The following is a 23,747-nucleotide window of genomic DNA, read 5'->3' as shown; positions in this document are numbered from 1 at the left end:
AGGAGCAAATCAGAAGAAAGGGTAAATTTTTACACAGAACACAGAACTGCGAACGACCAAAACTAATAGTGAAAAGGGAAAATGCAAGAAGTGCTCAGAAAAGAATAGTGATTTTTTTTAAAACAAAGAGAAAAAAAACCCGTTAGGCAGAACTGCAATAGGAAATGAAAAGTAAATAAAGCAAAATAAAACAGAAAACAAGAAAAATAACACATATTTACATTCAACAAATAGATGAAAATCTAAATGCCGGCGCAAAAGTCGAAACGATAGAGAAAGCAAAGAGTGAGTGACACAACAGGCTGAAGGATCATAGAACCTAACAAACAAACAAATTAACGGCACATACATAAAACTTTACACAGCAATCTTTCAAAAGGCATAGTTTTTATTCTATTTTTCTACGAATGATTTTTATTTATGAAAAAATGAACAAACAAACAAACAAATCACACCGAAAAAGGGTATAATAGCGAAAAACAATTAGAAAGGCACTAAGAAATCTCAGAATGTTAAGGAAGCAAGGCATAACACAAGGGGAGAAAAGGAACAAAGTTGACAGGCTGACTGCTGGAATTGCTGGAAATTTTGAATGCAGGACAAATCACACTGTTGTGAAGGGAAGCGAGCGACACTGCGAAGGAAGGACTAGGACCAGGGGGTGTAACGAAATAAACTAAATACCAAATCATAACAGCATCTCTGGCGCATGATGTGTGTGTGTTGTGGGTGCGATAAAACCCAGCATTTTTTTTTTTGCGATTAGAAATATTACGGGTCTGTTAGCCCGTACCGAAACGAACGGGAGCATAACTCACCTACTGTTGGCGTTGTATTACCTACTACTGGCTTGACGAAGGATGGTGGAAAAGAAATCAATCTCATTAAATTGAAAGCCTGGCGTGTGTCTGTGCCGGCAAACGTTTCAAATTTGAAACGTGTGTTACACGATGAACGTAAATAGTAAAAATGGAAAAAAGCTAACATTTGAAAATCGTCCAAATTTGAAGCTAAAAAGGTTTTTTTAAGAAGAAAACATCGCAAACTGTTGCAATACAACAAAACATTTGGGTTTAATATAGCTAGCAAAAAAAGAACAAAAAAAAAAACAATGCGATACACCATAAAAACAAATAAACCAAAACGTCAATATCTATCAAACGAAAAACAGAAAATAGCGCCAGAGAGGAAAACAGAAGAAGAGCAAAACACACACAAAAGCACTGGAAAGATGACCATTTTAGCCACCGATGAAAGAGAAAAAAGAAAATAAAGAAAAATAATGGAACGAAAGGAGAAGAAAAACACGAAAAAAAAAGAATTAAAAAAAAGAACACCCGAGACATGCGAGACAGCATAAAACAGCGTTTACTTATATATAAACCTAATCAATTTAATGCAAACATGATAATAATATAAGGTGAAAAATAAACCGTAAACGTAAAGACAACACTTAATTTACAAAAATAACCATTCAAAGCGTTTGTAGCTTTTTTTTTTTCTCTCTTGTGCTGGCATCCGAACTGTTTAGCGGAGAGCGAGCAGGGAAAGCCGCACGCAACAGGTGCGTTTGTTTACAAACAAGTGCTTTTTCTTTGCTCCAGGTTTGCTTTTCGTTCCTTTTGCTCTGCTCTTCTTTCGCGCGCGCTCTTTCGCTCCGTGTATGCGCGCTGTGCCCCTTCGGCTGTGTGCGTGCAGTCGTGCGTCGATCGAACTGTCAGGTCGGTCGTTATGGCAACCTGCGCAACCAACCAACCAACACAAAAACAGGTCGTCGCAAACAACGGGGCTTTCTTTCACGGTTTTGGTCGGTTCGCTGCCGTCGGCGGCTGCTTTTGGAGGGTTAAAATTGTGAAGTAAAAGGAATAAAATCCGTGAAAAAAGTGATTTGCCTGTTTGCGAGTGGCTTCGCCACCGATTGGTTAAGATTTGTAAGTGCAAGAACATTGGCAAAATGTTTATTTATCTGAGCAAAAAGGTAAGGTAGCAGCTGCGGCTCTGCTGTGCGTGCGCCATGTTTTTTTATTGGCCCTCTGCCCTCTTCTACGGATTAACCGGAGGTTCGTCGTTTGGTTCGTTCCCGCAGATTGCAATCCCGAACAACACGCGGTTGAACTGTATCGCTTGGAACAAGGACCAGGGGTACGTGGCGGTCGGCGGCGAGGATGGGCTGCTGAAGGTGCTGAAGCTGGAGCAGGCCAGCAGTACGGCGGTGTCGGCCCAGCCGGGCAAAGCGCTGCAGGCGAGCAACCTGTCCATGAACCAAACGCTGGAGGGCCACAAATCGGCCATCCAGGTGGTAACGTGGAACGAGTCGCAGCAGAAGCTCACCTCCTCCGACAAGGATGGCGTCATCATGGTGTGGATGCTGTACAAGGTACGAAACCCCGAGTGCGTTTGTATAGATTGACTTGACTCAACTACCGATGCGCTTGCAGGGCTCCTGGTACGAGGAGATGACGAACGATCGGAAGAAGAGCACCGTCAGGGGGATGGCGTGGACGGGCGATGGGCAGAAGATCTGCATCGTGTACGAGGACGGCACGGTCATCGTTGGCTCGGTCGACGGCAACCGCATCTGGGGCAAGGAGCTGAAGAGCGTATCGCTGACCGGGGTGCAGTGGAGCCCGGACGGGCGGCTGCTGCTGTTCAGCATCAAGAACGGCGAGGTGCACCTGTACGACAACCAGGGCATCTTCGTGATGAAGCTGCACGTGCAGTGCGTGTATCTGACGCCGGCCAAAAGTGTGACGGTGGTGGGGCTGTGCTGGTTCCACCGGGGCACCTCGCCGAGCCGGCCTGTGCTGGCGATATGCTACGAGAACGGGCGCATGCAGCTGATGCGCAACGAGAACGACGATGCGCCGGTGGTGGTGGACACGGGCCTGCAGGCGATCTCGTGCATGTGGAACCACGACGGTACGATACTGGCCGTGTGCGGCATGAAGACGAACCTGGCCAGCGATAAGGATAGCAGCCAGGTGATGTTCTACACGCCGTACGGTGTGGTAAGTGTCCGGGAGGGGTGTTCGGGGCAATTGAAAAGCGTTTTAAACAACAATTTCCTTCCCCCGCGCAGCACATTCGGACGCTGAAAATTCCGGGCAAAGAAATCACCTCCCTCTCCTGGGAGGGCAAATCGCTGCGCATCGCGCTGTCGGTGGATTCGTTCATCTACTTCGCGAACATCCGGCCGGACTACAATTGGTGCTACTTCAACCGTACCGTTTGCTACCAGGAAGCGATAGCGATCGGCGGCGGCGGTGGCGACGAGGTCGACACGGTTACCTTTTGGGACACCAACTCGAACCAGTGCTACGCGAAGCAGATCGATGCACTGATGTCGATGGCGGCGTCGGTGGACCACTGCGTGCTGGCGGTGGAAACGCGCATGACCGGGAAGGAGTTTAGCATTGTGGCTGAAGGCAAGGGCAAGGAGCTGATGTACCAGCTGCTGGTGTGCAACTCGATCAGCACGACGGTGGATTGTGAGTGTTTGTGGCACGAGGACAGTTTAACTTGAACGTTTAATTCACATGCTCTGGAGTATTTTTTTAGCGAAATATATCGACATACGGCCCGAATTTATAACGATGAACTCATCGCACGTGATTGTGGCCTCGAAGGATCATTTTCTGCTCTGGCATTATCATACACCAAAGGTATCGTCGTAAGGAAGTTCTTCCTACAATATTTTATAAATTTTATTTAGTTTTTTTTATTTATATTTTATTATAGTAATGTAGCTGTTTTAGCATTTTTGTTATTTTGTCTAACTCTTTGGTAATTTTTTTACCAATTTTATTTCAAGTAATTCCAATCCTTGATTTAATTCCTCATTTTATTGATTTGTTTATTTCATAATTTCTTCATTTACATGGTTTTCCGAGACAATTGCCAATGTCTACAACATTTTTCATTGCTTGCAAGATGTGATTTTCAACAGTTGTTTAATATTGCATTTTCATCACAATAATTTACAGGGTTTTCCAAGTCAGTTTCGAATGTGCACATAATTATTCACCGCATTTAAGATGTTTTTCAACAACTGCCAAATAGTTTATTTGCTTTAAAATGAATTTTCATTTTTACAGGGTTTTCCAAGTCACATTCGAATGTAAACATTGTTATTCACCGCGTGCAAGATATTAATCCACATCAATCTGACATTTCATTTCCATCACAATAATTTTTAATATCTCAAACATGATTTTCAATACGACTTAAGCTGGATTGAGTTTGACAGTTCTTTGTTATGTGTTGAAAATCATGTGTTGAAACTGAAATTTCATTTTGAAGCAAATAAACCATCTGACAGCTGTTGAAAAACATCTTAGATGCGGTGAATAACATTGTTTACATTCGAAACTGACTTGGAAAACCCTGTAACACAAGATTTTCACCACACAATCAAGAACTGTCAAACCAAATCCAGCGCAAGGCTTGTTGAAAATCATGCTGAAGAAATTAAAAATTATTATGATGGAAATGAAATATAAGATTGATGTGGATTGACATCTTGCACGCGGTGAATAACAATGTTTTTATTCGAAACTGACTTGGAGAAACCTGTAGTATTTTTTAAAATTTCTTCAGCATGATTTGCAACTCTTTCAATTATTCTGATGGAATATCAGAGTGATGTGTAAAAACTTCTTGCACGCGGTTAAAAGCAATGTTTAAAACATTCGAAATTAACTTGGTAAACCCTGTATCAGCTGTTCCACATGATTTTCAACACGTCTTAAGCTGGATTGAGTTTGACAGTTCTTTTTGGTGTGTTGAAAATCATGTGTAAGAATTGAAATTTTATTATGATGCAATTGTACCATTTGACAGCTGTTGAAAAACATCTTGAAGGCGGTGAATAATGATGTGCACAATCGAAAGTGATTTGAAAAATCCTGTATTACATTATTTATTATCTTTGATTGTAGTTCTAGGATATCAATGGTCTTCGTTGCGTGGTCGTAGTTTGCCACATTTCAATGAAAATCGATTATTTTTATTTTATTATTCTACTAATTCCATAATATTGTAAGACATTGTGGTACATCGTGCTACAAAAAACATTAATAAGTGTAATATTTGAACCAATTGACGTATTTTCACTGTATGCTATTCCTCAATTTTAAACATTTTCACTGTAAATTCACTACAATGTGCTCAAAATACTTCTCTTAACCTTCTCCTTCAAGGGTGCCTCAACGCTGCACGCTAACCTGAAGCTGAAGCGCGACCGAAAATACCACATCGACGATACGCCCGCCCTGGAGGTGCTGAACGATCTCGACGCCAAAACGGCGAACGAAATCCCGCCCAAGCTCGACCCGAGCCAGGATCCGATCTGTTGCGTCGCCTGCTCGGAGAATCTGCTGCTCGTTGGGCGCGAAAGTGGTCTTATCCACGAGTACACGCTGCCCCACCTCGTGCTGCGCAATCGGCACTACCTGCAGGCACGCAGCTACAAGCTGGCGATCAACAGCAACTCGACCCGTGCCGCAATGATCGATTGCAACGGCGTGCTCACGACGCTAACGCTGCGCGACGATACGAGCGAGTCGGAACCGGCCTCCTCGACCGCGCACATCGAGCGGAAGGACGTGTGGGCAATCTGCTGGGCCCGGGACAACCCGCAGCTGCTGGCGATCATGGAGAAGACGCGCATGTACATACTGCGCGGTGCCGACCCGGAGGAACCGATCACCTGCTCCGGCTACATCTGTAACTTCGAGGAGCTCGAGATAACGGGCGTCCTGCTGGACGACATTGTGAAGGGTGGCGCGACACCGAACGTGAAGGAGCATCTGCTGCAGCTGCGGGTGAAGTCGCTCCGCGACACCGAGGACCTGCTGGCGCACGTCGGCATCGCCGAGGCGAAACAATTCATCGAGGACAATGCGCACCCGCGGCTGTGGCGGCTGCTGGCCGAAGCGTCGCTCAAAAAGCTCGATCTCGAGACGGCCGAGGCGGCGTTCGTCCGGTGCAGCAACTATCCCGGCCTGCAGCTGATCAAGCGGCTGAAAACGATCCAGCTCGAGGCGCTGCAGCGGGCCGAGATAGCCGCTTTCTTCGGCGAGTTTGACGAGGCGGAAAAGCTGTACATGGACGTGGACCGGCGGGACTGCGCGATACGGCTGCGCCAGACGCTGTGCGATTGGTTTCGCACGGTGCAGCTGTACCGGCTCGGGCCCGGCATCTCGGACCAGCAGATGGAGAGCGCGTGGTGCGAGATCGGCCACCACTACATGAGCATGCGGGCGTGGGACAGCGCGAAGGAGTACTACGAGCGGGCGCACCACACGGAGGGCCTGATGGATGCGCTGTACGCGCTCGAGCAGTACGACGAGCTGGTCGGGTGCATGCACCGGCTGCCGGAGAAGAGCCCGCAGCTGGCGAAGCTCGGCCAGCAGCTCGCGACGGTCGGGATGTGCGAGCAGTCGGTGGCCGCCTACCTGAAGCTCGGCGATGTGAAGTCGGCCGTGTCGACGTGCATCGCCCTACGCCAGTGGGGTCTCGCGGTCGAGCTGGCCCAGAAGTACCGGATGCCGCAGATCAACACGCTGCTCAGCAAGCACGCGGCACAGCTGCTGCAGGAGGGCAAGCTGCCGGAAGCGATCGAGCTGCAGCGCAAGGCGGGCCGGTACCTGGACGCGGCCCGGCTGCTGGTGAAGATGGCCGAGGCAGAGGCGGACAAGCGTTCGGACTACGTGCGCATTAAGCAGCTGTACGTGCTGTCCGGGCTGCTGGCGGAGGAACACATCGAGAAGCAGCTGGCGGTGCAGGCGGCCGGCAGTAGAGCGGTCGTGCTCGCGCAGCTCAGCCCCGAAGATGCCGTGCTGATCGAGCAGATCTGGCACCAGGCGGAGGCGTACCACTACATGCTGCTGGCACAGCGCCAGCTAAGGTCGGGCCTGCTGCACAGTGCCGTGGTGACGGCGCTCCGGCTGCGCGACTACGAGGACGTGCTGGAGGTGGAGGCGCTGTACGCGCTGCTCGCCCTCGCCAGCTGTGCCGACCGGTCGTTCGGCACCTGCTCGAAAGCATTCATCAAGCTGGAATCGCTCGAAACGCTCTCGGAGGCACGCCGGCAGCAGTACGAGGAGCTGGCGATCGAAATCTTCTCCCGGTACGACCCGCTGGACGGGAAGGCGAAGCACATCAGCTGCTTCACCTGCGAGACACCGGTCGCCGACTGCAGCACGCTCTGCCCGAGCTGCGGCAGCCGGTTCCCGCCGTGCGTGGCGTCCGGCCAGCCACTGACCAATCCGACCGGGGCGTGGCAGTGCACCGGGTGCTACCATCTGGCCAGCCCGCTCGAGATCGGTACCCGCAAGACCTGCCCGCTCTGTCATCGTGTCATAGCACCGGCAAAGGGCGCTATCGAGATCTAAGAAGCATCTAGCAGTGTGGTTGTGTCTGAGATCTTTCGGTGTGTATTTGGTAGATCCAGGCGTCCGGGAAATGCACAGACCCAAACCCTACTCCCCGCACAGCTGTAACACCGTGTGAAACAGAAACAAATAGATCATATCATGATGTACCGATTCACGTAGCTGCTGTAGAACGTGCTCTGGTCCTGGGCGGTCGCGAAATCGATCCGAAACTTTTGCCCCTCGAACAGGAAGTTGAGGCGCTGTAGCGCACGCTTACTCTTGCGCAGGCGCATCGGTGCACCGCGGCCCTGAAACCGATCGACGAACAGAACGCGTACAAACCGTTCCTCCTGCTGGTCGTGCTCGGCCACGTCCTGTACCTTCACGCAGATGGCGGCCCTTTCGCACAGGAACAGCCGGCACGGACCGGCATCGGCCGGGTTCGGTGGGTTCGACACCGCGACACGCTCGTTGTAGCAGACAAAGCCACAGGCCGCCGCCTGCTCGTCGATCAGGAACAGCTCGTAGTTGAGCGTCAGATTGTTGCGGTACGTGTTCAGATGCACCAGCACGTACGCGAGCCGCTGGAAGAGTTCCGTGTCGATCTGGATGTTGAGCGTACTGTTTTCCGAGTATTTCACAATCAGTACGTTGAAGTAGCGGCTGTACTCTTGGAGATGCTCGATGCAGAGGAATGTGAACTGCTTGACCGTGGGCGCGACACGGTTGTTAAAGTTCTGCCAGGAAGAAGATTCACGAAAGGTTAGCAAGCGGGTTCCTCCTTTGGGGTGTAGCACGGATGCTTACCGAAGGTGTTTGGCAGTGTTGGATCAGTTTCGTAGCCTTCCGGAACTCACGGAGGTAGTCGAAGTAGGGATCGAACACATCAGTCTGTAAGACGAAACATTCCTGCTCAGATGCCGCCAAGGTAAGTCAGTGTGAGATCATTGTAACGTACCCTTAAGTATCGGTCAAAACACTGACATATCCGGTCGGGATCCATCAGCGGTTGGGAAAGGTCTTGCAGGATCCGGCGATGAAGCTCCATGATGGCTTCGAACGCACCGATAAACGTTGTTAGCTTCGTCTTTACCTCCATGCTGAGTGTGTCTAGGTAGAAGCTGCGGTTTGCCTTTAACACCTCCAGGAACTGCTGTTGCGCATCGACCAGGGATGTGGTTAGCTTTTGTTCGTCCCTGGAAGTTGAGTGAAGATTTGAATGAATTACTAAAAGTATCAGATATTGATCATTGCATTCAACTTACCAACTATCAGCTTCATTGGTGACATCTTGCGATAGATTTTCCTCCTCTTCCACGCTCTCCACAATGTGCGAAGACACACGAGCCTCAATCTCCACCGAGTCGTATATCACAGATTTTGTCATCGTGTGCACTAATGCTACCAGCGGTTGCAGCTCGGTGCTTGTTTCGAACTGCACGCTAATTTCTAGCATGCCACGTCCTCCGGCGTAGAGTATGAGACGGTTTTTGCCCTCCTCCAGGTAGCACACTTCGTTGTCGTTGAAATGGCCCCGATACTCCAACCGATCGCGAACGATTTCTACGTACAGGAGCAGCTTTTCGAACACGAACAGCTTCCCGCTGTACTTGCGGCGTACGTTCGTGTCGTAGATGTCGACGGCGAAGAGACGCTGGAATTTCCCTTGGTAGAGCAGATTGATCTGTAAGATAGGGAGCACAACACCGTTTCGGTTAGGGACAGTTCTTCAGTGCAGGTTTGCTTCAACGTTTCCTGCTACTTACGGGTGTATCTCTAACCGGGTTCCTATTGCCTTCCGGCTGTAGTATCAGCGTCAGCGGTACATCCGAACCATGCTTTAAGCTTGAGCCCGTCGCCACCTGGCTGCCACTGCACTGCCGAATGTCGTGCACGCTGATGGCCTGATTGACCCGATCGATCAGCATGCTGATGCGCTTGTCCACCTTGCACAGCAGCGCCGTCCTGCGGCTCATCGTGCGCTTGCCATCGTCATCCTTCAGCAGGTCCTTTACCATCTCGTTCAGCAGCAGCTTGTACCGGGGTAGCCGTTGGATCGGCTGCAGCATCAAACTGTTCAGCCCCAGCCTGTCGTCCAGATCGTGCTGAATCTTCAGGAAGTAGTCGTGGAACCGTAGCCGCAACGATTCCGAATCTGCTTGGTGCATCGCAAACTGTACGTAGCAGTAGAACCGCTCGCTCTCGATGTAGCGCAGGAAAACTTCCGCTACCTTCTCGGCCATCTGGCCGCTGCTGATTGAGGCTTGCGGCGACGAGGACAGATTGGCGGCCCGCTCCAGATCGGGCAGCAGATGATCCCGATGGGTGCGCAGTATCTCCTCCAGGTTGATGAATATCACGTTGCGCTGGCCGCGCAGCGCTGCCGGCAGTGTCTGGGCGTACATTGCCGGCACGTAGTTGCGGATACCTTGGTCAAGCGTTTCGATGTACTTCTGCTCCTTTTCGATCAGCTCGCTGATCACCTTGCGAATGTGGTCTTCCTCGACGATCATGTCGTACACTGGGGAGGACTCTTCCCGATTCAGCGTTATCGAGTAGTAGCGATTTCGTGTGGAATAGTCCGGTGCTGTTCGATCATCATCGTCATCGGAGCTGAAGAAAGGGGGGTGACGAAATTAGGCAAACATTTCTAGCGGATGTAGACGTGCACAAAATTAGTAAGCAAGACTGGGGAATCCCACCATTCACTGCACCAAGGAACGAAAGCGTAAACACATTGGGACGCATAACATTTGGAGACACAACGAAAGCGGACTACGGGCGGACATCGAAAGCATGTACTCACGATGACTCAAAGGAAGAATAGCCATCGGTGGAGGTTGGATCTTCTAACTCTTCGTCAAGGGCATGGTCTTTTTCCTGAATTTTCGGACGGTCTCTGTTTGAAGAGGTACACAAGATGGGGAAGGCTATTGATGAGAAATGCTTCAGAAGCATTTGCTATCTATGATCGTGGTCGATTTTCTAGTGTAGATAAATAACTGCATTCGTCATCGATTCCTGTTGTACAATTCATTGATCGTCAATCAATCCACTAAGGAACTAATTGGTCAAAGTTATTAGAGTTTCTCGTAATTACTTTCGGGACATATATCTGCATTCATATGCTTCGTGACTACAGGAGTTTTTTCGTCTTGGAGGCGAACACAATCATTTCCTTTTACACGCTTAGACTCATAGCCTTCTGGAAGGTTGAATATGGTTCAATTCCCATCCAGATCTTCCCTATAGAACGCAGACTTTGAAGTTACGTAGCATAAATAAGTTCTGATTGCAATGGCTCAGAATGGGGCAGTTTAAAAAAAACTAATCCTAATGAAGTCTGCTGAGCTTACGGATTTTAAGGTCGCTATGGTTACGGCAAATGCGACAGTTAGGACTGTGGTTTAGTTAATATATTGCAGTAGTACCCACGATAGATACAATACATGTACACATTGCTTTGCCAGACCTGGAAGCCCAGAGCTTAATCGTGGTATGTAACACCGCTATTTATGTTTGATTGTCCACTATACGTCCACACACAAGAACGATCCTAAGTTTTGTTTCTGGATGACAACATCCCTCTTATACAACTATTGTTATACCAAAAGTAAGTTCATTCGATCAATCCAAGAAATAGCTATCCTACCATTGGCAATTGTCGTCATCTTCTCTGCCAACGCTTTGGTTCTGCTTTAGATGTGACAGAACTTTTTGGACTAATATGTCCAGATATTTAGAACATTGTTTATGTGTTATAGGTGTTAAATCTACTCCAATGTTTCTTTCTGATATTGTGCTTTGCCAGATGCAGTCACATGCAGTGCTACTGGCAGACGGCATCAAACATCAATATCTTTGCGACGTCATCAAGTAGGATCTCCTGCGATGAATCACTTCTCTGATCCTTTTTCAAGCAAATGCTATCCAAATAACAGACAAAGCTGATAGCACCCGCCTGCCTGCATCTATTTAAAGCATCCTCGGTACGGGCATAATGTCTGCCATTGGCAAACTAGTCCCTAGCCCACGCACGCGCCCAGGCCCTGCCCGATTGCGACAATGATTCACCGGGATTATTATCGGGAAAAAGAGAGCGGCCGGGCGTTTTAATGGAAAATAAATCCATTGATTGTAAATTTCCTCCCCCCTCGGGAGTACCTTCCCTGGTGGCAGAACGCGCAATACGTTATCGCTCGCCAACCATCAGCTTATCAGTGCGCGGAAGGTCGTACTGCGCCGATGTTTACCTACTTCAGCTCCGTGACTCACGCGTCTTACCTCTCGTACACCGCATCGTATATCCTTTCCGCGATGGCACTCGCCCGGCGCGAAATGTGGGTACGATCGTGCGCCGACGGGCGCAGGATTGAATGTGGCTTAGCCTGACTGCCAACGGCAAGGCTGCTCCCGACCGTCATCTGCAGCTTCTGCATCGTTGTGGATGGTTTGCGCAGTAATGGTGGCGGTGTTCCGCCATCCGAGTCTCCGAGCGTCGCTCGCTGTAGGGTTGGGCTGCTTAGCCGCAGGGCGATCGACTCAAACCGACTCGCTAATTGGCGCACTGCGCTCGGTGTGCCGGGTGTGGGTGTGGCGGGGCTGCTATCGGAGGTGCTAATCGGCTGCCGGAGCGAATCGGTCGATGCGGACGGGTCATCCGAAACGGAAATTCCACTGTCCCGAAAGTCTCGATTGTGTACCGCCGCTGTAGGTAGCCGTGGTTTTGGTGGAATTGGCGGACGTATTGGATGCATGTTTTTGAGGATTGGGATTCAAAAAAGCGCTTTTTGATGGGCACGACACAAACTAGCGAACAAACGCTTTGTACTGGGAGCACACAAACACACACGCACAGAGGCTGGAGTTTAGATGAAAGTGAGGGAAACTGTCCAGCTCGTTTGATTAGATAACGGCATCGATTCACACCTCGGGCACCGATAAAACTGACCGAACGAACTCACCGACGTCGAACACTTCAACTGTCGCGCATCCGTTCAGTCGAATGGTACATAGCGAACTGGCTGTCCGTAATCGATCACATCAAAGTCCGGCTGCCAGCGTCGTCGTAGGGCTAAACGGGGAAGTCGAGGTCGTTATCTTGCGCGAGAAGGCATTTTTTTGTTATACCACTTACCTATCTGTGTGGCTTGCTATCAAACGCGCGAATAATAGATGTCCAAAATGCGGCGAGGCAGAAAGGGCTTGCAGCACAGAACAGGGTGGGCGCTTATTTATTTGATTGGTGTGCGCTTTTTTTTTTGGTTCTTGTGATATTTATATTGACACAACTGTTTAGGTGCGATCGATTGGAATTTGCATAGCTTCCAAGAATGTAGCAAAAGGGCGTAGACTCATCGGCGCAGATATAGGTTTCGACGAATGCCGATTTTTGCACACTGGAAGAATGTTTGATAGTGATTTTTGCCGGGGATTTTTTTGGGGAATGACAGTAGAAAGACTGCTAACACGGGGAATTTATTACGAGTTTGTTTTGGGGTACAAAGGAGAGGTTATACGCTACAGGCTATACTAAAACCAATTTCCGTTCTACGAGTGCCGGGCAAACACCGTACAGTACTGTCCGTAGAACTTGTCCCGGTTGGCCGTATTGCCAAAGTCAATCGGATGTTTGGCTTCGTTCTGGACCACGTTCAGGCGCACCTCGGACTTTTTGCTAATCCGCACGTTGGGCATCTTCGGTCCATCGCGCCCGAAACGGTCGATAAAAGCAAACCCGGTGTACTTTTCCGTTTGGCGTCCAAATTCCTGTAATGTGATGCATTGAAAAGAGTGCAGTGCTTTAGTGCAGCTTCGAAATAAAAGACAGAACAGACTGCCGGACTTACCCGTACGAAATGGAATTTAACACAGACGACCGCACGGTCACAGAGCAGCACCCGGTGGGAGCTGATCGTTTCGTTGTCATACCGCACCCGGTCGGAGTACAGCACCAGACCGAGCTTGGCAGGCGATATCTTCTCGTCCATGTTGAAGAGCCGATAGTTTTGGAAGAGCAGCTTGCGGAAGCCGGCAACCTGCACCTCTACGTAGGCCAGCTTCCGAAACAGGTCCTGATGCTCCATGTGGCCCGAGTTGAGCTGCTCGGACAGCTGCACGACCAGGGCCTGGAAGAAGTGTTCCAGCTTGTTCCAGTGCTGCACGCTCAGGAAGGTAAACTCATCCATCGTCGGTGCGACCATGCTGTCGGTAATGCTGGAGCGCTGCAATTAAAAAGTGCCCGATAAGCTGTTATTGCTCCAATTTTCCGGGGAGCGAAGGGACGTGCCGGGAGTGGCGGTAATCGTGGCTACTTAAGAGATTGATAGATGGGATATATGTTAGTTTATCGATTGATTGCTTATCGGACGTGCGTTAAATTGAATTACGGTGGGGCGCTGCTTCATGCGAATTGTAAGTGAAAAGATGGAAGGGAGTGATTGGCTGGCCGTTTGAACGTGGTACATTGTGAAATGGGTCATTGAATTTAAATACGATGAAGATTTATATCATTTTCAGGGCGACTTTTTTATTTTGCACTTAATTGAAACTATACGCTACATCTCAGTCTGCATAGTTACAGATAACCATCATAATGTTCAAAAAATTTAAACCATTTAATTGCTAGCTGTAGCAATATCTGTACTGCCTACAAAATTCATCACAATAACCTTGATGAGTATGTACAGTTCAATATATAGTTTATTTTTCAATATAATTATTATTTTTTGGATAAAAAATGCCTCAAAACAATGCGGCTGGGTTATTTATTTGGAAATATGTAATGCAAATAGATTGTATGTAAAATGTGTTTCATCAATAAATTTTTCATAACTAACCAGTTTTTTTGTTAGTTCTGATCATACTGAAATTATGAAACTACATTCCAAACCGATTTGTCCAACATATTGCAAAGAACTGCTCCATGGTGAGCCGCGAGCACAACTGGTATACTTGTCTTTTCAAACCGTTATACAAATCGTAAAGTTTCACTTTGTGTGAAATATTTCACTCGCTGCGAATGAAATATTTCACTCATTGCAAATAAAACGTAAATTTAAGCGACCCGGAACATGCCTTCAGTAAAAATAATTTTGATTATGATTGTACAGTGTAACCTGGATAAGAGAGAACATAGAACTCTAACAAAAGTTTTGATTATTGATATTTTCCCTATCATGTCTGGACAATATTTTCAAATAAATGCTGACTGAAGACGACGGCTAATAAATCTCATCTATTGAGATTTAAAATTTTCACTTTATCCAGGTCTGTGTAACATAAATGACCGGAACCTTGTTTATATTTTCTAAAAACCGGCTGTTTCGCTTATGAGATCTTTTGTTTTATCTTTGTCTTATCTTCCGAATGACAAAATAAAATCTAGAAACTGATGGACTTACCGTTGCTTTGTGGACATTTTTCAAAATCTCTGCTGCTGGTTTGAACAGTCTTATATATTCATTGTAGACATCAAACACACCTTCCTGAAATATAGTAATCAATTATAAATAATCAAAAAAACTGTTTAGGCTAAAAAGGCATTTAAAACGCACCTTAAAATATCCAATGAACATCTCGCACACCTCATCGATCCCAATGTCGGCTCGTGACAAATCCTCGTACAAGCGCTTGGTGTGGAAATGCAGTATGCGATCGTACACGCGCATAAACTCCGCCACACGGGAGGCGATCTCTTGCGGCAGATCGTGGAAGTAGTAGCGCCGGTTAGCGGCCAATATTCGACAAAAGTTCTTCTGCATAATTGCAAGCTGTGCGATCGGTTTATCGGTGCTCCTGTGGGAAGATGCTTACGGTGTGTTAAGTCGTGCGTGACCCGCAGCGTGTACATTACAATACCTCTCCAGCACCATACATTTTACCTCCGTATCCAAAACAACACGTTTGCAGCAGCGAACCCATGTACGAATACAACAACACAGAGACTATGCTCGGGGATAAGGCAACGTAGCGAATAATAATATGGACAACACAACAGAGCGACAATGATGTATGTAGCTTCCAATCATACACAAACATCCAGTCAGTTTGGCAATTCGTTTGGGTACTTAATTTTATTTGCAAACCACAAAATGGCATTGCGGTTTGAAATGAGTCGAGCGTCGCTTATGAAATAGGTGTCTTATGCTAGTGGTCGGCGCTATGTACACGAGATGATTGGTAGGAATAAAAGGGAGGTAAGGGAGGTTTTAAACAGGGCACAAAACAGAGCACAGAGGCCGTCCCGAGACGATGATTGGCAGAAGCCACACAGACACACCTCCTACAAGCTAACGTACCAGGTGGTTTGTGAGGTGGATTCGTAGCTTTCTCCTGCAAAAAGAAAAACATAGCAGTTCTTACACATTCTCGCAAGGGCTTCAGCGAACTGGCCATCTTTCACTTACGCATACTATTCACAGGACCTGTGCCGGACATCATGCTGGTAACGCTGCGTCGATTGATCGTCATCACGCTCGGTATCCGGGGGCGCACCATCGTGTTGATGCGGTCACGCTCGTTCACCGCAAACTCGCACATCATCTTCTCGACGTGTGTGGACAGACGCTGCGCCTCGTTCATGTCGCCGCAAGTCACCTCGATCTCCTGTATGCCACGCTTTCTCGCGTACAGATACACCTTGTTGCGGTTCTCGTTGTGCATGCCGATCTCCGACTCGTCGTACCGGCCGCGGTACTCGAGATGGGTTTTGACCTTCTCCGCATAGATGGCGCTCCGTTCGAACAGGAACAGCTTCGCCGGATAGCGCCGCCGATGGTCCCAATCGTAGATGTCAACCTCAAACATCTTCCGGAACTTGCCCTGACTAAACAGGTTAATCTGGAAGAGGCGAGTTAAATGATTAGCAAGACATTAGCAAACATGTTGGAGAAATGATTGTGGGTTGTTGTGTTTTGTTGCTTCTAGCCACCTGGTTAGTGTAGATGGGAGACGTAAAAACCTAAAACCACGCCGCCCAAAACCTAACTACCTGCGTACGCTAGATTAGTGTGCCCCATTGCTCCATCACCACAGGGGAAAGAGTTGTATCAACATCCTTGCGCCCATGTTAGTTTTTGTTGTGTAAAAATTCCTTTGCAAGTGTGGTAGAAGTGTCTTAGAACCATATTTCCCATAGTTTGCAATTCACCGGGGCCCTAGTAGTGTCCAGTATCCTCACTCACAGGTTCTCGTTTCGAGGGATTGTGATCCTGATGGGGACGCAGTATCAGCACCATCGGTGCGTGCAACGGACTGCTGAAGAGATCGGAGATCGCAAGGCACTGATTCATGAGCTCCATCTGGACGCTGGTAGGGGCCTGAGTTGTATAAAATCGAGGTAAAAACGTGCCAATTTCACACACAAACACACACACACACGCACGCACAAACAATTGGTGTAATTTGTTTCTTGGTTTTGCTGGAAAGCTCGACTACTGTTGTTCACGCAAAAACGGTTGCACCCTTCCATGAGGATATACGCACCTCATAACACTCTTGGATGTCGTTGATGCTCATCGCCTCGTTTACGATGTCGATGAAGCGCTCGAGCCGCTTCTCCGCCTTGCACAGGATACCGATCTCGTCCTTGACCGATTCCAGCAGTGTGTCCTCGAGCTGCTTCAGGATCTCCTTGTTAATCTCGGCTAGCAGGAGTTTGTAGCGGGGCAGCCGCTGGATTGGCTGCAGCAGGAAACTGTTCAGGCCGAGCTTGTCGTCCACCTCTTGTTGGCGACGCTGTGGAGTTGATAATTCATTGTAGTAAGGCACGTTATATGAGGATTAATTGTATCGCCGAGAGTACCTGAAAGAAGTCCAAGTTCTTGTTGCATATTCGCTCCGACTTGGGACGGTTCAGCGCAAACATGATGTAGCAGTAGAACTTGTCATTCTCCAGGAACCAGATGAACGTTTCCGCAATGCCAGCTATGCTAGCCCGATTGCTCTCCAGCATCGGCAGAAACTGGTTCTGGTGAAGGTTATGAATCTTTTCAATATTTCCAAAGATGTGATACTTCTGGCCCCGCAGTCCCGGGGGAAGGTGTTTCCCCGCCATTATGCTGACATAGTTTTCGATCCCGCGGCCAAGCGTTTGCACGTAGTTCGCCTCGTTTGCCAACAGCTCCTGTAGAATGCTTGATACGCGACTGTGTTTTGGAAGAGAGAATAAGACGCTCGTTAGTAGTACATCTGCTCTCTACCCCGGTTTCGCAAACTACTTACGCTGTTTTGAGTGAACTGTTCGAATCTGGCCGCACCGCGAACGGTTCCCCATCTTCCGAGTCACTGTCGAACGAACTGCTGCTAAACTCGTCGTGCTCTTCGTAGTGCGGCGTGCCCCGATCCACTACGCCCGGGACGAGCATGTTGTGAGCCTCCGAAATCTCGTCCGGCACTGTCGGGCCTTCGCCGAATTCGCCCTCACTGCAAACACAAAACATGATTTCGAAGTTTGAAGTTTGCTTGTTTTGTCGGGGTCTTTGCATTGAACAAAATTTGAAGTGACACGATAAGCGGACACAGTTTTGGGGAATCCCCGATGCAACAGTAAACAAACAAATTCGTAAGGGCTTAATCACACGCTCAAACTGTTATGCGCGGTTCCGTTGCTTTCCCTTATCGAGAACTAATGCGAGAAGGCTGTCTACTGGTCTACTGGAAATACTGGACTCCGCGAGACGGTTCTCTGGATGGTGGAATTAATCAAATCAACACTTTTTGTATTGTTTTTTTTTTCGGTTGGGTCGTCATTACACATTAATCTGAGCCACGATAAGTAAAAGCTAAATATAGTAATAAATTATTTCATCCAGCAACTTCTATGAATAAAGCAGCATATGACTGGAAGGTCCCATAGTGCGACTCTTTTTTCAACCTTTTGTTCCGTTGTGTTCGTCAGCGCAGTGGCACAGCGACTGTTTCGATGACTCAGTGTCTACTATGAGCCTTCCTTCCTGCAGTACGTGCTACTTCTCTCTCTCTCTCTCCCTCTCTCTCGCTCTCCCTATTCTATTACTCGCCGGTCATTAGGTTCAAGTTCTTCCGCAAATTGAAGAGGTGCGTGCTTTCGCGCCAGAATCGCGATGCGCAAACCGATTTGATTTCACTTTGATCGCTTGACCTCCGGGTCCGGTACCGCACAACGGCCCCGCTTGCCGGCACTGGTTCTCTGTCATTGAGTTTGATTTCTTTGTGGAACTGTGAGAAGTTTACTTTCGTGCACGCTCGAGCTACCCGGCTAGGGAGCTCACTGTGCGGTGGCGACGATGTCTGGTGGGAGCTAGATTTCTGAGAAACGGACACACTGTCCACACTAGTTCGTAGGCTGACATGCAGCGAGCCAGATGAATTATTCATGCTGGCGCTGATAGAACGCATTACGACAATTGCATAACGACAATTGCAGCGAGTCAGTTTGAAAGTGGTCGTGTTGAGTATTCTTCCCATACGTAGTGAGCGGGAATAGTGCAGGAGGTTCTACTACTGCGCTTCCGGAATTTCCGAATCAGATGTATTATCATAGTTTTGCGAAAACAAATGTTTGTGCATATTTATGAAACACGACCAAAATGAGCCCATTTTATCAATGGTTGATAATTTTGAAAATAACTTTATCATGACTCATGCTTTCTAACGACGTGGTTTTACGCTTCTACTTTGAACACACGAACAAAAGCTTTTGGTGTAATCAGTGGAATAATAGCTAAAGAAAATATGACTGTACAGAGTTGTGTATAGTCCCATGTCTATTTACATCGTCTGAAACGCTGTGTAATTTCCAGAATGTTATTTGTCCTGTTGAAATTCTGATTGTATTTTAACTATAAATGTTTGTCTCTTTTCGGGAAAAGGTGAGACAACTGATTTTAAAATGGCGTATAGTGTTGCTTAACGATCTCAACAACGATTGGACGAAGTCACAAAATTATTTGGACGAATTCAAAATTATTTAAGAAATTGTTTATAAATCGTGACAAGAGCTCAAAAATTTCCAAAAAAACATCCAAATCAATGGGAAACAATAATTAAACATAGGAAATTCTGTAAAAGTGGTTTACTAATGACAACACCTAGAACTCGCGTACACCAATAAATGTATATAACATCATAAAACGCGTTAACAAACAGATGCAACTGAACTGCAAAAATATTTTAGTTTGTAGGAATTTCCAGAGAAGATGTAGCGGACATTTCCAATTATAATCTGGTATATTCTTGTTATGTTTACCAGAATTATTTTAACAAGTTTACAACTTTGAGATTTTGACAACTTTCTGACCTTCCATAGTTTTGTAATTAACTGTTTGTTTGCCAATTTTTCAGGGTTAGCTATCCGTAATGGCTATAATATCTCACTCGTACAAGTGTTGGAGTCGGTTGGCCTTCATTTTCTTATCACTCAGGAAGCTTTGCATTGCGAGAAATTGCGGTGATTATCGGTTCCGTGGTCCGTAGTAAAGAGGGGAAAGTATTCAAACTTTCCAATATTTAATACTTCCAATCAAACATAAAGAGATGGGCATTTGATTGGGCTGTCCTGTAGATCGACTTTGGACACTGCTTGAAAGTCACTGTAGCTTTAAACTTTAAAACGACGTTGACGACACAAACCGAAGAAATAGTATTTAGCCCTTTAAAATTAACCAAACATTTACTTTCACTGCATTATGCATAGGACCATTTTGGATGAAGTCAATTCGCTCAGTCAAGGATTCGCGGAATATTGAATGCAATTGAAAAGGGAGCTGTGATCATCCGAGAATTCCTGCGGGACGCTCACACGAACTTGTATGAACAGGACAATCTGCGACTTTCAAAGTCATAATGATACAAACTTTCTTTGCTATTTCTGATACATTACAGTACATTGTGCTTGAGTCGCCTAGAGTACGACCTAACAATATCTTCATCATATGTTCAAATTTCGAATCGATTGAACTTTCCATAGTCTGGATTGACTTTCTTGCTATGCGATTACCATTAATGACACAGTCATAGTCAAGCCGGTACAATAATATGTAGTCAAGAACACAGTTGTAACGTCGAATGACGTAAAACAACATAATCACCACAATAATAATAATAATGGAAGTTTTCAAACGAAAATTACTGTTAAACCCATCAATATGGGTTATCACAGAACGTAACCTTGGAGTGAGCGATGACCTTCACCTACATAATTTTGATTAGATGACCATTAAAAAAACTATTCCCGATATTATCTAGAATTTGTTTGGCGCTAAAGTCATACGACTCGGGCTGGATACACTAGTAGAACTGTTGTTCGCACCCTGTGTTTTCAAGTATCAGTTATCTCTGGGCAGATATCAAGCGTGTATCGATAGAAAACTGAGGGTGTCTACGTGTAGTGCAAGTGTTCGTAGGAACATCGGCATTGGAATGCGTTGACTTCAAGGATATATTTCACGCCTTCTTATCATGGTCACCGAAAACAGAGGCAAGCAACTGCTTAGAAAGCTTAACGCGCCCTACCTTCTACCCTTCCGAAAACTAATTCCAACGCAGCTGTATATCCATAAAAAAACAGAGACCACCTTGTTCACTACCTCTGTAGATGTGCGACCTCGAATTGGGGCGACGCGTTAGTCATAGATAACTTATCAGATCTTTGGATTTGTTTGGTCACACGTGTGGGTGTGTATGTGTGAAAGTGAACCTACCTTCCCGCAATGGCCCTGTCCGGGTGGTGCACTGCTGGTGCCTGTTCTCTCTCCTCTTCCTCATCTTCATCACTGGTATCGAACTCATCGTCATCGTACATGTAGTCGTAGCACTGTTCCCCATCCGTCTTATCACTCTGCTCGGGCGTAGTGTAACCGAGCGCCCTCGCTCCTGCACCACCACCACCACCAACGGCACCCTGCAACGTTTGACGTCGTCGGCTGAGCCGTTTCTTGCCCACTGCCGCACCACCACTCGCACGCACACTCATCGCCATAACGCGATCTTCCGCGCTGGCCTCCAAATTGGACCTGCGCGAACGGGCCGGCAGCAGCGGCGCTAATGCGTCTTGTGCAATTTCCGCATCGTTCGACGCTTCACTCGCGGCGGGGCAATTTTCACTTTCCACCACACTTTCCACCACGATCGGCACTTGACACGGAACTGCTGCACGGAGCTGGAGGAGGGGTGGCGCAGTCGGGCGGTCTTCGGTCACTTCCGGTGTGGTTGACTCCTCGGCTACCTGCTGCAGCACGCCCGGCGGTGCTAAGGTGCCCATGGTACACTGTTGCTCTTGTCGTTCCTGTTCCTGGCGCAGCTCGTCGTGCGTTAGGTTCTCGAACAGTTGCGTTAGCCGCCGTACGTACGATGCGGCACCACCATTACCCTTCGGGCGGCGCACTAGCGTGCTGGGAGGGGGTTGGTTGGCCGGGGTGTGGATTAACGCCGGATCCTCCAGCGAGATACCGCTGTCACACGAAACGCGATCACCAGCGGGCTTCAAGTGCGTCGACTGCTTCTTCGGCCGGGCGTACGACTGATGGATTGCCTCCTCAACGTCGTCTTCGTTGTTGGTACTACTACCACCACCACCATGGCTGCTCATTTTGTTTTCCCACCCACCCACGCTGATATGTTGCGCAAACTTCGGGGGGCGGTTGGCTTCGTTACACGTCTCACAGTTCACTTCTCACGAGGCGAAGATGATCGTGGAGCAGGAGAAAAAAAGACGATTCAACGGAGTTGCGAATGCGAAACGAGATGATGAGACGTCGTCTCTACAGCACACACAGTTTCTACTGACTTCACTCGGCTCGGCTAGGTTTTATCACGAAAGTGGACACACACACACACGCACACATGAGCACACAGAGCAGTGTAATATTTTTCCCTTTATTCGTGCTATCTAACGGCTGTGTTATCGTCGTCTTTTCGCGAGCCCCACTTCCAACTACGTGCTCGTTGCGATCGGCAACCCCTCCACACGGGCACACTTCGGAGAGCTGCTGACACGATACTAATGGGTTTGGGGTTGAAAAACAACAACCGTTTTTTTTTTGTCTCACTTCACTCTTCTCACACTGTGCATGCGGAAATTTCTAATGCTCAACACTCCCCCGCACAACCGGCAAATGGCACTAACAGACACTTGCACACAGACTCGTCGTAGAACACCGCCGATCTGATCGGGTTCGCAGATCGGTGTAGCGTGATCAAATCACTTTCTCCGGTGTGGCTTTTCTTTGGACTTTTCCCCGCGTACTTGGAAACACACATGGAAGAAAGGTAACTACCACCGTACCAGCGGTCCGGTCCGGAAACCAAAGAGCCCTAAACCGACGACGACCGCCACTGCTAATCGGCGAACAAATACTGGACACCGGAGCGCGAGTTGCGCGACACACACCGAGTGCGGCGGCATTCCGTGACTCAGTTGAATGGCCGAGCAAGTGTGTGTGTGTGTGCGTATGCATGTGTGTGTGTGCGCCCATTAGGGGGTTGGTAATTGTGCTGTGTTGTTGCCCGCGAGACAGTTTTTCCTTACCCTTATGCCAGCGGCGCGTTAGGCCGCAACAGGTGTGTGGCAGTGACGTCTCGATCGTTATCACAAATCGGGCTGTGTGCGTTTGGGGGTTTGGGGCTGTGGCCCGATCGCTGGAAGATTACACATTGCCGATATGATACCACTTCCATACACACAGCGCTAGCCTAAGTACGATCGATTGGAAGTGAGGTCCAGTGCGGTGTGACGGCTCGGGGTGCGCGAGAACGGTAGTTTCATTTGGTGTCGATCGTGACGGTTTCGAACGTGTTCAAAGCTGCGGTTGTTGTTCAAGGGTTGTTCTTATCGTAGAACAAATTAACACAACTATTTGAAAGGACATTGAACGTGCTGTTGTTGAGAGTGAATGCAGCGGGGATTTAGGTTCAGTAGATGTTTTGTTTTAGTTTCTATTACACAGAGCACTCACTTGTTTTGCTAGAGATTGGTACATGTTTTATCAGCTAATTTGACGGCTAGTTTTCAATATTTTGATGTATTATGATTTATTTTTATTTTTATTTTATTTTAGAAGAAAGTAACCCATTTAGTAAATAATGAACATGGTCTAATAGATGGTTTCGTCTTACTTTTGATTTTGTTTATTTAAAAGTACAGTCATTCCCCAAGTTACGCGGATAATGCGTTCCAGGGACATTCGTGTAAATCGGATTTTCGCATAAGTCAAATATCACGTTTTACAGCTAAAATATATTTGATTAATAATGATTTTTGATTAAATTTAGTTTATTTATGCAATTTATTACGTATTTGATGTAATTGGTGTAGAAAAATGGGGACTCCTGGTTTTTAGTGTTCTAAAGCTTTAAAAAAAATTGCAAAATATTTTTCTAAACTTTTAAAAA

General features: G+C 47.5%; 3 protein-coding genes across 5 annotated transcripts; 1 reads left to right on the top strand and 2 right to left on the bottom strand.

Moving 5' to 3' along the window:
- The first annotated feature begins 1,702 nt into the window (after positions 1–1,702).
- On the top strand, positions 1,703–7,553 carry LOC1271195 (WD repeat-containing protein 35). Its single transcript, XM_309945.4, has 6 exons — positions 1,703–1,978; positions 2,087–2,377; positions 2,439–3,008; positions 3,080–3,488; positions 3,559–3,662; positions 5,199–7,553. Exons 1-6 carry the CDS (start codon positions 1,955–1,957, stop codon positions 7,392–7,394), a joined length of 3,594 nt encoding a protein of 1,197 aa, XP_309945.4. The 5' UTR covers positions 1,703–1,954; the 3' UTR covers positions 7,395–7,553.
- On the bottom strand, positions 7,414–12,398 carry LOC1271196 (uncharacterized). 2 transcript variants are annotated; one of them, XM_061656122.1, is made up of 7 exons: positions 11,661–12,381; positions 10,183–10,275; positions 9,143–9,989; positions 8,642–9,060; positions 8,335–8,572; positions 8,184–8,267; positions 7,414–8,113 (listed from the first exon to the last, which is right to left on the bottom strand). In XM_061656122.1, the coding sequence occupies exons 1-7, from the start codon at positions 12,131–12,133 to the stop codon at positions 7,529–7,531; spliced, it is 2,739 nt and encodes a 912-aa protein (XP_061512106.1). In that variant the 5' UTR covers positions 12,134–12,381; the 3' UTR covers positions 7,414–7,528. The 2 variants fall into 2 exon arrangements, with proteins under 2 accessions (XP_061512106.1, XP_309946.3); XM_309946.4 differs by lacking the exon at positions 10,183–10,275 and having other exon boundaries at positions 11,661–12,398.
- A 437-nt stretch (positions 12,399–12,835) lies between these two features.
- On the bottom strand, positions 12,836–23,720 carry LOC1271197 (uncharacterized). 2 transcript variants are annotated; one of them, XM_061656121.1, is made up of 11 exons: positions 21,059–23,720; positions 17,601–17,801; positions 17,182–17,524; positions 16,863–17,114; positions 16,562–16,696; positions 15,785–16,217; positions 15,677–15,710; positions 14,933–15,173; positions 14,780–14,863; positions 13,226–13,600; positions 12,836–13,145 (listed from the first exon to the last, which is right to left on the bottom strand). In XM_061656121.1, the coding sequence occupies exons 1-11, from the start codon at positions 21,943–21,945 to the stop codon at positions 12,927–12,929; spliced, it is 3,204 nt and encodes a 1,067-aa protein (XP_061512105.1). In that variant the 5' UTR covers positions 21,946–23,720; the 3' UTR covers positions 12,836–12,926. The 2 variants fall into 2 exon arrangements, with proteins under 2 accessions (XP_061512105.1, XP_309947.5); XM_309947.5 differs by lacking the exon at positions 16,562–16,696.
- Between the last annotated feature and the right edge of the window lie 27 nt (positions 23,721–23,747).

This window comes from Anopheles gambiae, chromosome 3, assembly GCF_943734735.2.
Source record: "Anopheles gambiae chromosome 3, idAnoGambNW_F1_1, whole genome shotgun sequence".
NCBI classification, from domain to species: domain Eukaryota; kingdom Metazoa; phylum Arthropoda; class Insecta; order Diptera; family Culicidae; genus Anopheles; species Anopheles gambiae.
The sequence above is the reverse complement of the archived record's forward strand: the minus strand, read 5'-3'. Positions and strand labels throughout refer to the sequence as shown.